The 12,409-nt window shown below is 39.9% G+C and overlaps 1 protein-coding gene across 2 annotated transcripts in view; it reads left to right on the top strand.

Moving 5' to 3' along the window:
- The window catches only part of LOC104152899 (ubiquitin-like-conjugating enzyme ATG10), an 86,078-nt gene extending 74,631 nt beyond the window's left edge, over nucleotides 1-11,447 (top strand). For both annotated transcript variants that reach the window (XM_068928412.1, XM_009688473.2), the window contains exons 6-8: nucleotides 8,134-8,231; nucleotides 8,505-8,624; nucleotides 9,012-11,447. In XM_068928412.1, the coding sequence (XP_068784513.1) occupies nucleotides 8,134-8,231; nucleotides 8,505-8,624; nucleotides 9,012-9,024 (231 nt within the window). In that variant the 3' untranslated portion in view covers nucleotides 9,025-11,447. The remainder of the gene's footprint in view (nucleotides 1-8,133; nucleotides 8,232-8,504; nucleotides 8,625-9,011) is intronic.
- Nucleotides 11,448-12,409: the final 962 nt, after the last annotated feature.

Raw genomic sequence — 12,409 nt, 5'->3', positions numbered from 1 at the left:
GTTTTCAATCCATGTAAAATAGGAAGGACCTAAAGATTGTAAAACTTCTGTTTTACACCCATTTCTTTCAAGTGTGTCATCTGCCACTATTAAGAACACTTTATTTCTGGTAAACGGTTTGTCTGTGAGTTTCTAAATTGCACTGTACGTTACACAGGAGAAGCATAGCTATCTTCAAAGTTCATGGATGGGGTGTTATTCTTGTTTTTGGATGTACTCTGATACTTCTAATAGCTTTAAAAGTGGAAAAGCAAGACTGATGAATGCATCTGCAGTTGGATGACAAAAGAACAAGTGCAGCATTCAGCAGAAGCTGCAGCTGTCAACATAAGTAGCAGTAAGTTAGCAAAACAGAGTTGAAGTCTGAGTGGAACATAGTGATCATGGAGCTCTGTCCAAAGGCAGAGACGAAGTTTTCTAGCAAGCTGTAGATAAAAGGCTGCATTCTGGCTGTGATCAGCCAGGCTTAATGACAGTTGGGTTTTAATGCGTCCTTTATGAAAAGAACAGTGTCAATTTGTACTGTGATGTGATTGTTCCTTCAGAACCTGCATTTCCACCTTCTTAGCCTTGATGGGTTTGAAGCAGCAGGTATGAAGTGGTAGGTGTGGTTCATCTTACAGAAATTCTGGCTGCATTAAGCACCCTCTTATGTTTGTGTTGCAAAATCTGCTAAAGCAACCCAATTTTCCTTGGAAAAACTGCAGCAGTTTGATTAATTGCCCCTTCAACTTGGCCTTCATACTTGATTGTGCATGAAGAAAGAATAGTGTCCAGCTCACTTTTCTCCACCTTAGTTGGCTGTATGGGGTTAGTAGTAGTAATAAACGTATTAATACAACCTTACTTGTCGCTAAACTTAGTTGGTATGTCTTTGGTAATACACAGGAAGCCAATATATGGAATAAAAAAGACAATTGTAACTGTTCCGCTGCAAAGAAGAACTTGAACATAAATCAAAAACTCTCTGCAGCCTTCTCCTCCAAATAGTGGTTCAGTAATGACAGTTTTGCTTTTTTGGGTCTAGTTTTCCCTTTTTTTGTCTCAGCAGGGTCCCTTCAAGTTTTCCCCGGCTCAGTACCATTGCAGATTTATTTTGATTATCTAAGAAAATGCAGAAGAACAGCAGTAGTTGCACTTTCATAGTCATTCTTCTGACCCATTACAGATAGAAGTAGGTTTTTATATCTTCAGAGGGCTCAGCAGTGGGAGTGCTTCTGTGAGTTTTGCTGCAAAGTTCTAGGAACTTTGCTCAGTTATATCAGTAGCGTGACTTGGCTTCTGTTTGTAAATAGAAATCGAGACAACTATAAATGTATTTCCTGTTCCAGGTTATATATGGTATCCCATACCCTCAAAAGGAGCTTTTTTTAGGCTTTGTTAGAGTGGATGGCCATTACAGAAGCACATCTCTTTCACCAGCCATTTTGCACTCTCTGAATATTTTTTCAATTATCATTCCTCTGTAACCAATACCAGTCCTATTACTAAAACATTATATTTATGAAACAGCTGTTTCAATAGAAATGTTGCAACCTCTGTCAGTAGAATGAAAGAGCCTATACAATTAGTATTCTAATAGCTTTGTTACTATGATCTATAGCTTCTATCAGGATGACAGAAGTTCCGTGTGTAATTGCAGCTCCTTTAAAAATGCTGCTTCTGCTACATGGTGATTCTATAGTAATGGAATTTCTGTTGCAGTAATTCCATTATTGAAGAAACGGTTTCTTCATTTTCTGTAAGAAGAAGGGGAGAGAAAGTGAAAGGGAGAGAGAGAGAAAGAGTTGAGTACCTTCTGTTGCCCGCTGCTGCTGCTGTCCCATTGCCTCTGCAAGCACTGCTGCTGGGCCTTGTAAACATAACGTGCGCCTGTGCTCGTTTGGCTTCACTGCTCAGGCTTAGAGTCTTCCTAGCTCTCATTTGTAAAAATATTGCTCCCTTTTAACTCCTTACCATTAGCAATGTGTAATTTAAGCATAAAGTAATCCCATTGACCTTAAGTTCAATGTGCTTGAAGTTCCTCAAGTGCACAATTATTGTTTGGTCGGGGAACAATGCAGACAATCTGAAGAACAAAATTTTATGAGTTTCTCTATGAATGAGCAGTATGTGTTCCCCCCCCCCCAACAAAAAGTTATTATTGACATATATAAAAATAAAGAATGAGAAGGAGATTGCTTGTGAATTCAAGAACATAAAGTGCTTGTAGTATCATAAGCTTGGGTGAAGGATTTTAACTTAAAAATGGGCATTAGTTTCAGTAAGCATGAATAAAAATTGATGGCTTGACTTTAAACCTAACAATTCTAAGATGGTGAAAAGAGGAAGGCGTGCAATTTTATTTATTGCATCACTATTTGCATTTCCCAAAATGAAAGAGATTATGGGGAACAAGTTTTATTAATCCTGCCTTCTTCTGACCCAATGACTGGGATTTTGAACACTGCTAGAACACTGCTAGCAAATGACTGGTGCTAGCCGTGGCCTTCAGTAGTAGTATTCTGCATGAAAGTTTGGACATCCCTCCATGAATGATTTTTCTCAAAGCAACATCATGCAAACAGGATGAAGGCAGTGGTAGTTTTGGACACAAATCCCTTGCACTATCATAAATGGAGAGGCCATAAATGTTATGATGGATGCTCTGTGGCAGTTTAATGTAGCACTGGAGAAAATAGAAGCCATTACTACTCGAAGAGCTCCAGTTATGACAGAGAAAATAAATGGTGCTGTTTCAAGAGATGTACCAACAACAAAATACCTGCTAGCTGAGGAAGAGAAGAGCAGAACACAGTACAGCTACCTGCAGCCAATTACCCGTTACCTGAAGTAATGTTTATTTTTAATTTAGATCTAACATTGATAATATTTCCTACGTGCACTGCTAGATAAACCGACGTAATCCAATCTAATGGAAGTTTTGTACTTAATTATGCTTGTACTTAGGAACTACCCGATTTTTGCCATTGTTCAGATTCATGTTTAACATTTCACTGTGTTATAGGCCCTGCACAAGATAGGGGAGGAAGTTATGTTTTTACATTTTAAATCTCTGTGACCTCGGAAAGGAAAGTCCAGTTTCATTAATAAACGATATCAGAACGGGTGAAAGACAGCTGATCAAGTCTTCGCGTCCCTGACAGACACATCCCTGACAAACACATAGAGAAAGGTGCTGCTAAACTGAAGTGTTTTTCAGTCCTCTGGGAGCCTGTAGCGTAGCCTGTTTCTTTTTGCTGTAGCAAAAGGCTCAGGCACACTATCTAATGTGAACCTCAGTGAAAGAGGTTTAAGCTCGCGACTTTAACCTCACAACTAAGGTAGCTCAGAAAATGTGCACGGATGGTTCTAGTTGCTCAGCTAACGAACAGTAAGCTGTTGTGCTGCCAGCGCTCAGTCACATTCAATCTTGGGTAGCATCCCTAAACAAAACTGCATTCATTTTCAAACTACCCAATGAAACATTCCACATCTTTCATCAATCTCTCTCTTATGTGGTTTTGTATGAGAGAAGTTGAGGTAACAGTTATGGAAATGGATACTGAACATCCTTACAAATCTTTCTTGTTGTCACCTAATAAAGAGGTCTTTCTGCAGAAAGTAAACGAAGCAAAATTTTGGGCCTACAGATTCACTGGAGCTCTTTACTGCTTGTGAAAATTCAGTTATTTCCCATGAAAGTTGGACCAGACTCAGAAGGGATAGGCAGATGTATGATGGATTATGATATATGGTGCTGAACAGATAGTATTATAAGTCAATGAAGAAAGTAATATTGTTGATTTCAAATAAGCTGTCTCCATCTATCAGCCCATTACTGTCCAAAAGAGCTGAGCAACCCATAGATGGGTTCTTTCTGTACAGTGCCAGCGAGTAATTGTGATTATTGACTTGAAACACACACATTGCTCTGAAAATGTATTTCTATATGACATATTGGGAAAAGATTAATTCTAAACTAAAACATGAGAAGACTTTATTATTATTTAGATTGAATTTTTGCATGAAATCCCAGTATGACTTTATATTTTTCATGTAACTGATGCACAGATCAGAGTAGCTGAAGGCTAGTATTGCTGCTGTGGTATTTAGCTCAAGACACATTTCACTGCACATGGAATATCATCATTCTATTACGCGACTGCATTGGATGGTAAATATGTTCATGAAGTTGATGCAGCACGAACTTTCCTTCATTCTCGCAAGATACACTTTTGATAGTGTTTGAGAAGGACTTGGGATTCATTGTATTGGAGATTTGCAGCCCTCTCTCAGGGCATATGGTGAGTAGTAAAAGTGCAAGATTCCTGATTTTTCCTGTCAGGGTGCTTCAGGGCTGACCTACCTGGGCTACACCCTAGGGTGTGACAAGATAAAGCACTATCTTCAGTTCTGAACTCACCTGCAGTGACTACTAACAAAGGGCACTAATTAATATCAGTTTGATTGTGTAAAACGTGACAATTGCATATATGGCCATTGTACAATAATGTTTTCTAGCTACTGGCAGCCTCTGCCAGATTTGAACAGGTGACCTGGCAATAAAAAGCCTCTGTAGCCCATTATCAATTCCAAAATTCAGTGTTTTGATAACTCTTACATTTTTATTGGCAGCTGTCTGCTACTTCCTCGTCAGAATGCTGTGTCAGTGATTTAACCTTGAGTATACATTAAGCCTCGTGGGGATGCCATTATATACAGGATCTGGAATTTAGGATTTGACTGAATCAGATCTGATGCTAGCAGAATGTTTTCCCTGATCGCTCAACAGCTATTCTTCCTTGCCTCAGCCTTTTCCCTTTTTAGAGGCTTTTGTGGGCTCCTGCTTAATGGGCCTTGGCTCAGGATTTCTTTTAATCCCTTGTGCTTTTGTGCTTTTCCTGTCAGACACGCAGCGTGTGGCATATTCCTATTTCTCAGGCTTTCAACAGTTCTGAGCAGTATGGCATTCTTTCTATTTCATTCCTATTATTTAGGGTGAAAAAGCACATGCATGCAGTAAGCTTATTGAAAAATTCCCACTTTGGACACCACTATTCTTGACATGATGCCTACAGACTTTAGTTGCTGAAGGATCTGTATAATAATGAACTTCAGTTTCCTGGATTAGAGGTAAACAAATAATTGACAGCACTTAGTTTGCAAAGATACTGTGCTAAGCAGAAACCAAGCAATTCTGTCTTCTTGAATGTGAAAGTAGGCAGCTCTAGTGCATCTGCCATTCTCAGAGCCTGGCTGAGGAGCAGCATGAAGTTAACAAAAATCGTAGATCATTTCCTGTTTACAATTCGCAATTTTGTGGATTACAGTGAGATTTACATCACTCTGGCAGTGCTGTTGCTTCAGAAAGTGTAGGAAGCAACCCTTGACAGTGTTCAAAGGAGAACATGGAGGACTAGCTAGGAGGAAGCTTTGAGTAACTGAGACCAAATGTGCTTGGAGCCTTAATATCAACCCAGAAGCTGATAGCTTGGTCCTGTAGCAAAAACCTCTCCCTTTACATCTGCTGGATCAGGAAGGAAAGAAAGTGCCTTTCCATCTCCTAGAAGACTGGAGGAGAGACTGCAGGGAATGCTGCGTGTGAGCAGATTTCGTATCTATCACATGCTCCTAAGCCATAGATTGATATCAGTGATGACGGGACCACAGACATTACCCTTTTGAAAAACCCAATAGCAATGCATTCTGCTTTTTTATATATACATCTGATTGTTAGAGTTTGGGATGTTTTTCAGGCTCACTCTACTGTGTTGTAAGAGGAGAAAGAACTAAAAGAAGAAAGATACAGAATATAAAGTTAATAAGCTATTTTTAAAAAAGCAGCTCTGGCCTCCATTCTTCACTTGTTGGTGATTTGTTCAAGCAAGAAGCTCAGGACAGAATCAAAGACCAGGTCACAGGATAATTGGGAGTAACTTGTCTGAATGGTCAGCTCTGAAAATTGTTTTTATGGTTTGTTCAGAGCACTAAGACATTTAAAGACATTTCATTCTTTCAGGGAGCATGTATTCTCTCTTTACACTCTTTCTTCATATAAGGAAGTTGGCTTAAATTGCTACTTGCTCTAATTTTTTTCCCTGCTTAATAGTTCCATAAAAATTGTTAACTATCTTTGTTACTATCTTTGAGGAATACCATCGGCACCAACTCTGTCTTTTCCAGCATGATTTAGAGATGTAGGCTCATTTAAGCCAGCAGACAATTAGAAAGGATTTTTAATGTAAACTGTCATTTTTTTTTTCAATGGAAAACAGCATCAGTTCACTACTACCGACAGCAGATGGTAGCATTCTTGCATAAGTTATCCATTTGCACTGAAATGTAAAACAAAGCTTTCTGAACATTGTTTTTTATATACTCTGAAGCTTCTGGGAGTTATTTAAAGTTCTCTTAGAGACAAAATGGTTTGTCCTCATGAGTGTGTTTTCAGCATAAGAACCAAGTGTCCTTCAACTGTAAGAGATGTGATTTAATATTTAATGATATCGAACATGTCCTGGTCTCTGAAGATGACGGAAAACATCTGGTGGGACAGGATTTGGTTTTTGTTTGTATGCAGGAGGATGGAGAAAGAGTTTTTACTATACAGCAGAAAGACTAAGTCTGTCAGGATCTTCTCTTTAGTGCAGGCAGTGTGCTAGATCTTGAGAAAAAATGCAGTTACAGAACTTCTGGAGTCTAATTGCAACTATAGCAACCTGGTCAAAGGAAGCCCCTTCAGGAGCATAAACTTATTTTAGTTTCTTCTTTGCCATCCAAATACAGAGCCAACACAAGGAGAGCAGTTAAGGAAAAGGGCCTTTACCTAAAGTAAAGCACCCATCACATCAGTCCTCAGTCATCTCTGCTGTGGCTCTTGAGAGCAGCATAGCACAGTGGACTGGCCACCCACAGCTAAGTGAAAAGCACGGTGTAGGGGTGGTGATCCTGCTGCTCTTTTAGTCATGGTCCATACCCAATTCTCCTCACCCCTCTGCCCTGTATCATGTGCCTCTCAGCTCTGGCACAGTCCTGGGCCTAGTGACAGCTAAACACAGTCTATGTTCGTTTGTAAGTAGGCTATCATGGTGTCTCATATTTGACATCTTTCTTGTCTGAAATCACTTTCCAGCTGTTCCCCACAGTGCTATATTAAATGCTTATGCCCCTTATTGAGTGTGGGGATGAGGTAGGATTTGTTTATTTTGGTGTGGCAGCAGTAACAGTGACCTCACCAGCATTAAAGGAAAATCACTTCCCTAGTGCAGAGAGTGTGAGACAGTCAGATGTGCTGCTCTGGTGGTGTCACCAGTGTAAGAGCAGATGAGATCACTGTTACGGTTTTGCATTTTGAGTGCAAGTTTGATTAAGTCAGGACACATATTCTGTTTGAATGTCTTTTGGAGATGAAAGTGAAAACTTTATGGAGCGTTGGATTGACTTTTCAATAGCGTCGTGTGCAGTGTGAAGGTGGAAAGGAACATAGAAAGTCTTTTTTATGCTGTAGGGAGTCTGACTGCACACTTAATTGTCACTAGATGTATTCTTTTTCTTGTGGCTGATTTTAGCTGGGATTCTTGGGAGACAACTGCATTTTTGGACCTTTTCTGTTAGTCTAGCCTAAAATGAGGACATCCCATCTCGTGGAAGTTAAAGCCACCACGAGGGCTCTTCCTGCATCCTTCTTGCTCCCCCTCACAGGCTACAGGCTCTTACATATTTATGTCCTAGCACCAGTTTAACAAGATCCAAGGATAAAGAGTCAAAGCTGTAACAGAGCTTTTTGATGGAGCATCTTTGTTTTATGTTCTACATTTGGTCAAACAATTGTTTACACAGTAGCTTTGCTCACGTGCATTCAGGTAGTGCTGATACAGGTAACTTGAGCTGCTTCTGAAAACCTTTACATTTTAGGTAACACTGTGACATAACCTGGCTGGTAGTCTTATATCTCTTTTGAGATAAGAGAATGTGCTCTCAAACATGAATTTGTCAGTGACTTTATCATTAGAAGAACAAAGTGGGTTAAATTCTGAAACAAGAAAAATTGCATTAAGGATTAAGTGGCCCTTGCTTTGTCTTTTTCCAATGCAAACTGTGTCTTTTCTGTTGCCCTTTTCAAATAATAAAACTGCTGAATTTCCTTCTTAGGAGCACCCCTTACTTGGGCAGCCATTTTTTGTCCTACATCCTTGCCGGACTAATGAATTCATGTCTTCTGTACTGACCAGTTCACGGAAAGAGAATAGGTGAGAAACACTAATGTGCTTTGTGAGGCTTTATGTGATGCATGTAAAATAAATCAGCTGAGAAATAGACATGGTCAAGACAACTCCCTTGGTCCAAGTGGAATAAAATCCTGGGTTGTCACTTAAAAGCTGAAAAACAAAATAAGCTTGGTGTAGATAAAGTGAAAGAATAACCTCATTTGAAATTACTGTATGACTGTCGGGTGTGTCTGCAATTCAGAAAAGTTTGAGATAATGTGTTTATGGGGTTTTGTTGTTGTTGTTTTTTTCTAGACGCACAAATTACATTACATCATGGCTGAGTTTTGTGGGCCCAGTTGTGGGTCTAAATCTACCCTTGAGTTATGCAAAACTAGCATCTGAGCAGAATACAAACGCTGATTTAATCGAAAGGTAAGAGAGAATTAAATCACCCTTTTTTCTGTCCCCACTCCCCATTCAAGAAGAACATCAGACGGACAGCTGGCAAAAAATCACCTCCTTTGGAGCTCTTGGTTCCATTCATTTAGGAGTCACCTTTTGACAATTTGCTTACAGAGCTGCTTATTGCCTTTTTTACTTTGCCCTGAAAGGTTGCACTAGGAGACGTGCGTGGCACACTGCCAACACCCTTTCTGGCTTTCAGGAGGTCCCTGACGTACTGGCGTCTGTGTCAGCTATGTCGGAGCATTTTCTAGTAGTGCCTCCAGCACCTGGTCGATAGTGTTACCTAGCATAACTCTGCTGCAGTGATCTGAATTTCATTCCTTCTCCATTTTCTGTTTGTTGTCCCCCCTTCAGGCCTCTGAGCTGAAGGACAGATTATGGTTAGCTGAAGCAAAGCTACTGCAGACTTTCCTAGGAATCAGACAAACACAGACCAAAGGAATCCCTCCTGAGTGGTAAGCAATGCAACTTGGGAAGACAACTGTTCAGGTCTCTTTCCTGACAAGAGCTTGCCTGGTTACCGTTAAAGACCTAAGAGCTGGCTACAGTTGGGACAATGACCCTCAAGTGCTACCAAGACATGAACTCCCTTGTGATAGCATTGACCACTTAAAGTTACTCATTTCTTTGCCTCTGTTTTACGGGAGCTGTGGCCTTAACAGGACTGCACCCAAACGCACAAGCCTTGTTATAGAGTTGAAGTGCTGGGTTTTGAATCTGCTAGAAGTATCCGCTAAAAATCATATTTCTAGAAAATCGTGCACCATATGTGAGGACACGTACAGCAAAACACGTTTTAGGATGTCATCTGAACCTGTAGCAATCAGTGCATGGGCTGGGACTGATTTCCCTAGGGACCACCTTCTCCAGCACACTGACACACGGGCCCTCCTGCGTATTCCACATCAGGATACACTTTGTTGCCTGCACCATGCACACAACGTATCCTGTCCCGTGGTGCTAATCCCAGGACTGAATAATACTTTGCTGAGAATTTTTTTTGTATGTCATGCCTCAGGGAACAAACAGAATCCAGATTCTAGACAAATAGAGTACTTATAGTCTATATCTGACTAAGCATGTACAGTTCTGGAGTTCAAAATGCCTCATGCTCTAGGAGAACATCTGGCTTTTCCCTTCTTCACTGCCTCCAAAGGAAGCTTTGCCATACCCTGAGGGAGTTACTGTTGTAGTCAGTTAGTATTTCTCATTGTACTCCTACTTGTTCACAAGTTCAGTCCCCATCCAGCAGCCCTTATGCAAGCCTCCCCTGATAGCTGTTGAATTTTGAGAAAGCAGAAACTGCATAGTAGTGCAATCAGTGAAAAACAGATTAGAAGTAACTTCATATAAGTAATCTTGGATTCCTTCCCAATCACATTTTATTTGTAGTATAAAACAGAACACAAATCCTGAGCAATTGAGATGGAATTACGGATTTTACTTTGTATGTTCAGCAATATGTCACTTGCATACTGAGTCCAACGTACGCCACATCAGAGGTGGAAACGTAAAACGCACAGGATTTCAAATTCTGGGCTTTCAGATGTTTTGATTGGTTGCATATTTTTAACTTGCATCATATGTTATTGGTGGGTTGAAATACAGTACAGTCTTTAAAATTCCATTGGTGCAGTTAAATTCTTTTGTCAGTCATTTGGAATTAATAATGAAAGCACATCATTTATCCCATTCTGGATCATAATCTGAAAAACCATTTTTCCATGTTAGATTTATGAAATACCACCTTCTGTTCGTGTAACAGGACAGCAGATACACTGTCTTTTTTAACACTTATGGTAACATATGCTTGATAATTACATCCATATCCCATTTTCATATTTAAGGGAGATTTATGCAGGAGGAGAAACAAAAAACAGATAACAGTTTTTTAGGAGCCCCATATAGAGGGTTAAATGTTCATGCCTGCTCCGTGATCTTCATTAGTGCTGCAGTGGAATAAAGCGGTAAAAGCACTCAGCCATTCTCAGCTACCCAGCATTTGTAGGGGCAGCTCTACATCAGCTTCTCCTGCCTCTATCCAGACTGGCACAACGTGCTGGCTAGCCCTTGAGACCCTTATTCCCCGGCTGGCCTCAGGTAGCTTTATTTACACCAGGGTCTGAATTAGCTTGTACTGTCCTTAGGATCAGGGAAGTGGAAAAAATTGACAGAGTTGCTCATATAAACCATCAACATTGAATGCTACATTGGCATATGTTGAGGATCAGTTATGCTCATTTTCCCATAGCATCACAGATGTTACCTGGCTCTGTGCTGTGGGTCAAATATGCAGAAGAAATTCCACTTTTAAAGAACATAAATAATAGAATGCAGTCCTGAATACAGAGTGGCTTTGGCTTTGGAATAATTTATAGCTGGAATGCTAGTTTCACTGTTTTAATATCCTGGGCAAGAGAGGATCCTTGATAAAGAAAGAAATAGTGACTCTTGAACACCTTCAAGTACTATCTTCAGTACTAGTTTTTAGACTTTCAGAAGCTTCAGCTGCCAAGATGCTGCTGTGCAACATGTATATTCATAGTGTCATAGATATTTCTTGGAGATGAGCTCTTCCTGTTTTTCTCTTGGAATCTGAAACCGTGGTATGACCGTACAATTCATAATAGGGTTTGACCAGTTGGGTTTCCTCACTGTACACAAGACTGCTTATTGCAAGTCTGTGAAATATCACTGTCCTACTCTGAATGTCAGCATCTCATCTTTGTAACACTGTGCATCAGACTATGTAACTTACAGCTTGTAATTAGAGACAAAAGAAAGCGTGTATGAATGAGTCTGGGAGAATATACGCCAGTCACCTTTTCCACTCCATTAGCATTCCACTGAACCTTAATCTTTTCCTCTTTTATTCAAGAATTACAAGAAAAATGAAATTTCTATGTAGATAAGAAATAAATAGTTCTTTTAGGTGCAGAAATTCTCAGTGCACCACATTACTCTCTAGCTTAATTTATCATTTCTAAACAAAATTGAGGATTATTTGGACAAGGCATTGTGCATTGTACTAAACTCAAGATTTCCTCTGTCAGAGACAACCCTAGGCACTTGTCTAATGGATGGCTGCACACAGCAGGATACTGCTTTGTCAGTATCCTGACAGTCACACTCTAACTTGTAGACATCCTCTGCCAGTAATCACTCCACCTCCTAGATATCTTATAACCATACATTCATTTGGCTAGAAACTCAAGTTGTTCCCAGTTTCTGAAGCTGTCTCTGCCTTGCTTCCTTCCTGCTGATAAAGCCCCTCCAAATTCATCTGCAATGCCTTGACCTTGTTCCCACAGCTACTTAGACATGAAGATGATAATGGAGTGCGTGGAATGGATGAGCAATCTGACGATTCCCCTGCCCCACTACAGTTCTTAACCTTTTGGCACCATAAATAGCTAAGTAACAGAGCAGTATCATCATCAATGTCAATATTTTCCTGAAATTTGTCCAGGAGGCCAAAACAAAAATTCAGGACAGTTAATAGAAATAGCCTAAGCTTAGATTGAGAAACAAATAAGAGAGAGCATAAATATGGGAACCAAAGAGGGGTATCCTATTTAGGTAACTACTTGTAATGACTTAAGTGGAATATAGGCATCTAATTCCCTCTTTAGATCTGTGCCTTAATGACTTGTGGAACATTTCACAGAAAATGTTTACTTTCAAAAGTCTTATTTTATTTCAAAATCAAGTTAACTAACTGCAGCGCTGTTTTATAATTTTATTTAGCAGAT

This window comes from Struthio camelus, chromosome Z (genome assembly GCF_040807025.1).
Source record: "Struthio camelus isolate bStrCam1 chromosome Z, bStrCam1.hap1, whole genome shotgun sequence".
Classification (NCBI taxonomy): domain Eukaryota; kingdom Metazoa; phylum Chordata; class Aves; order Struthioniformes; family Struthionidae; genus Struthio; species Struthio camelus.
Note: the sequence above shows the minus strand (reverse complement) of the source record. Positions and strands in the feature narration are given on the sequence as shown.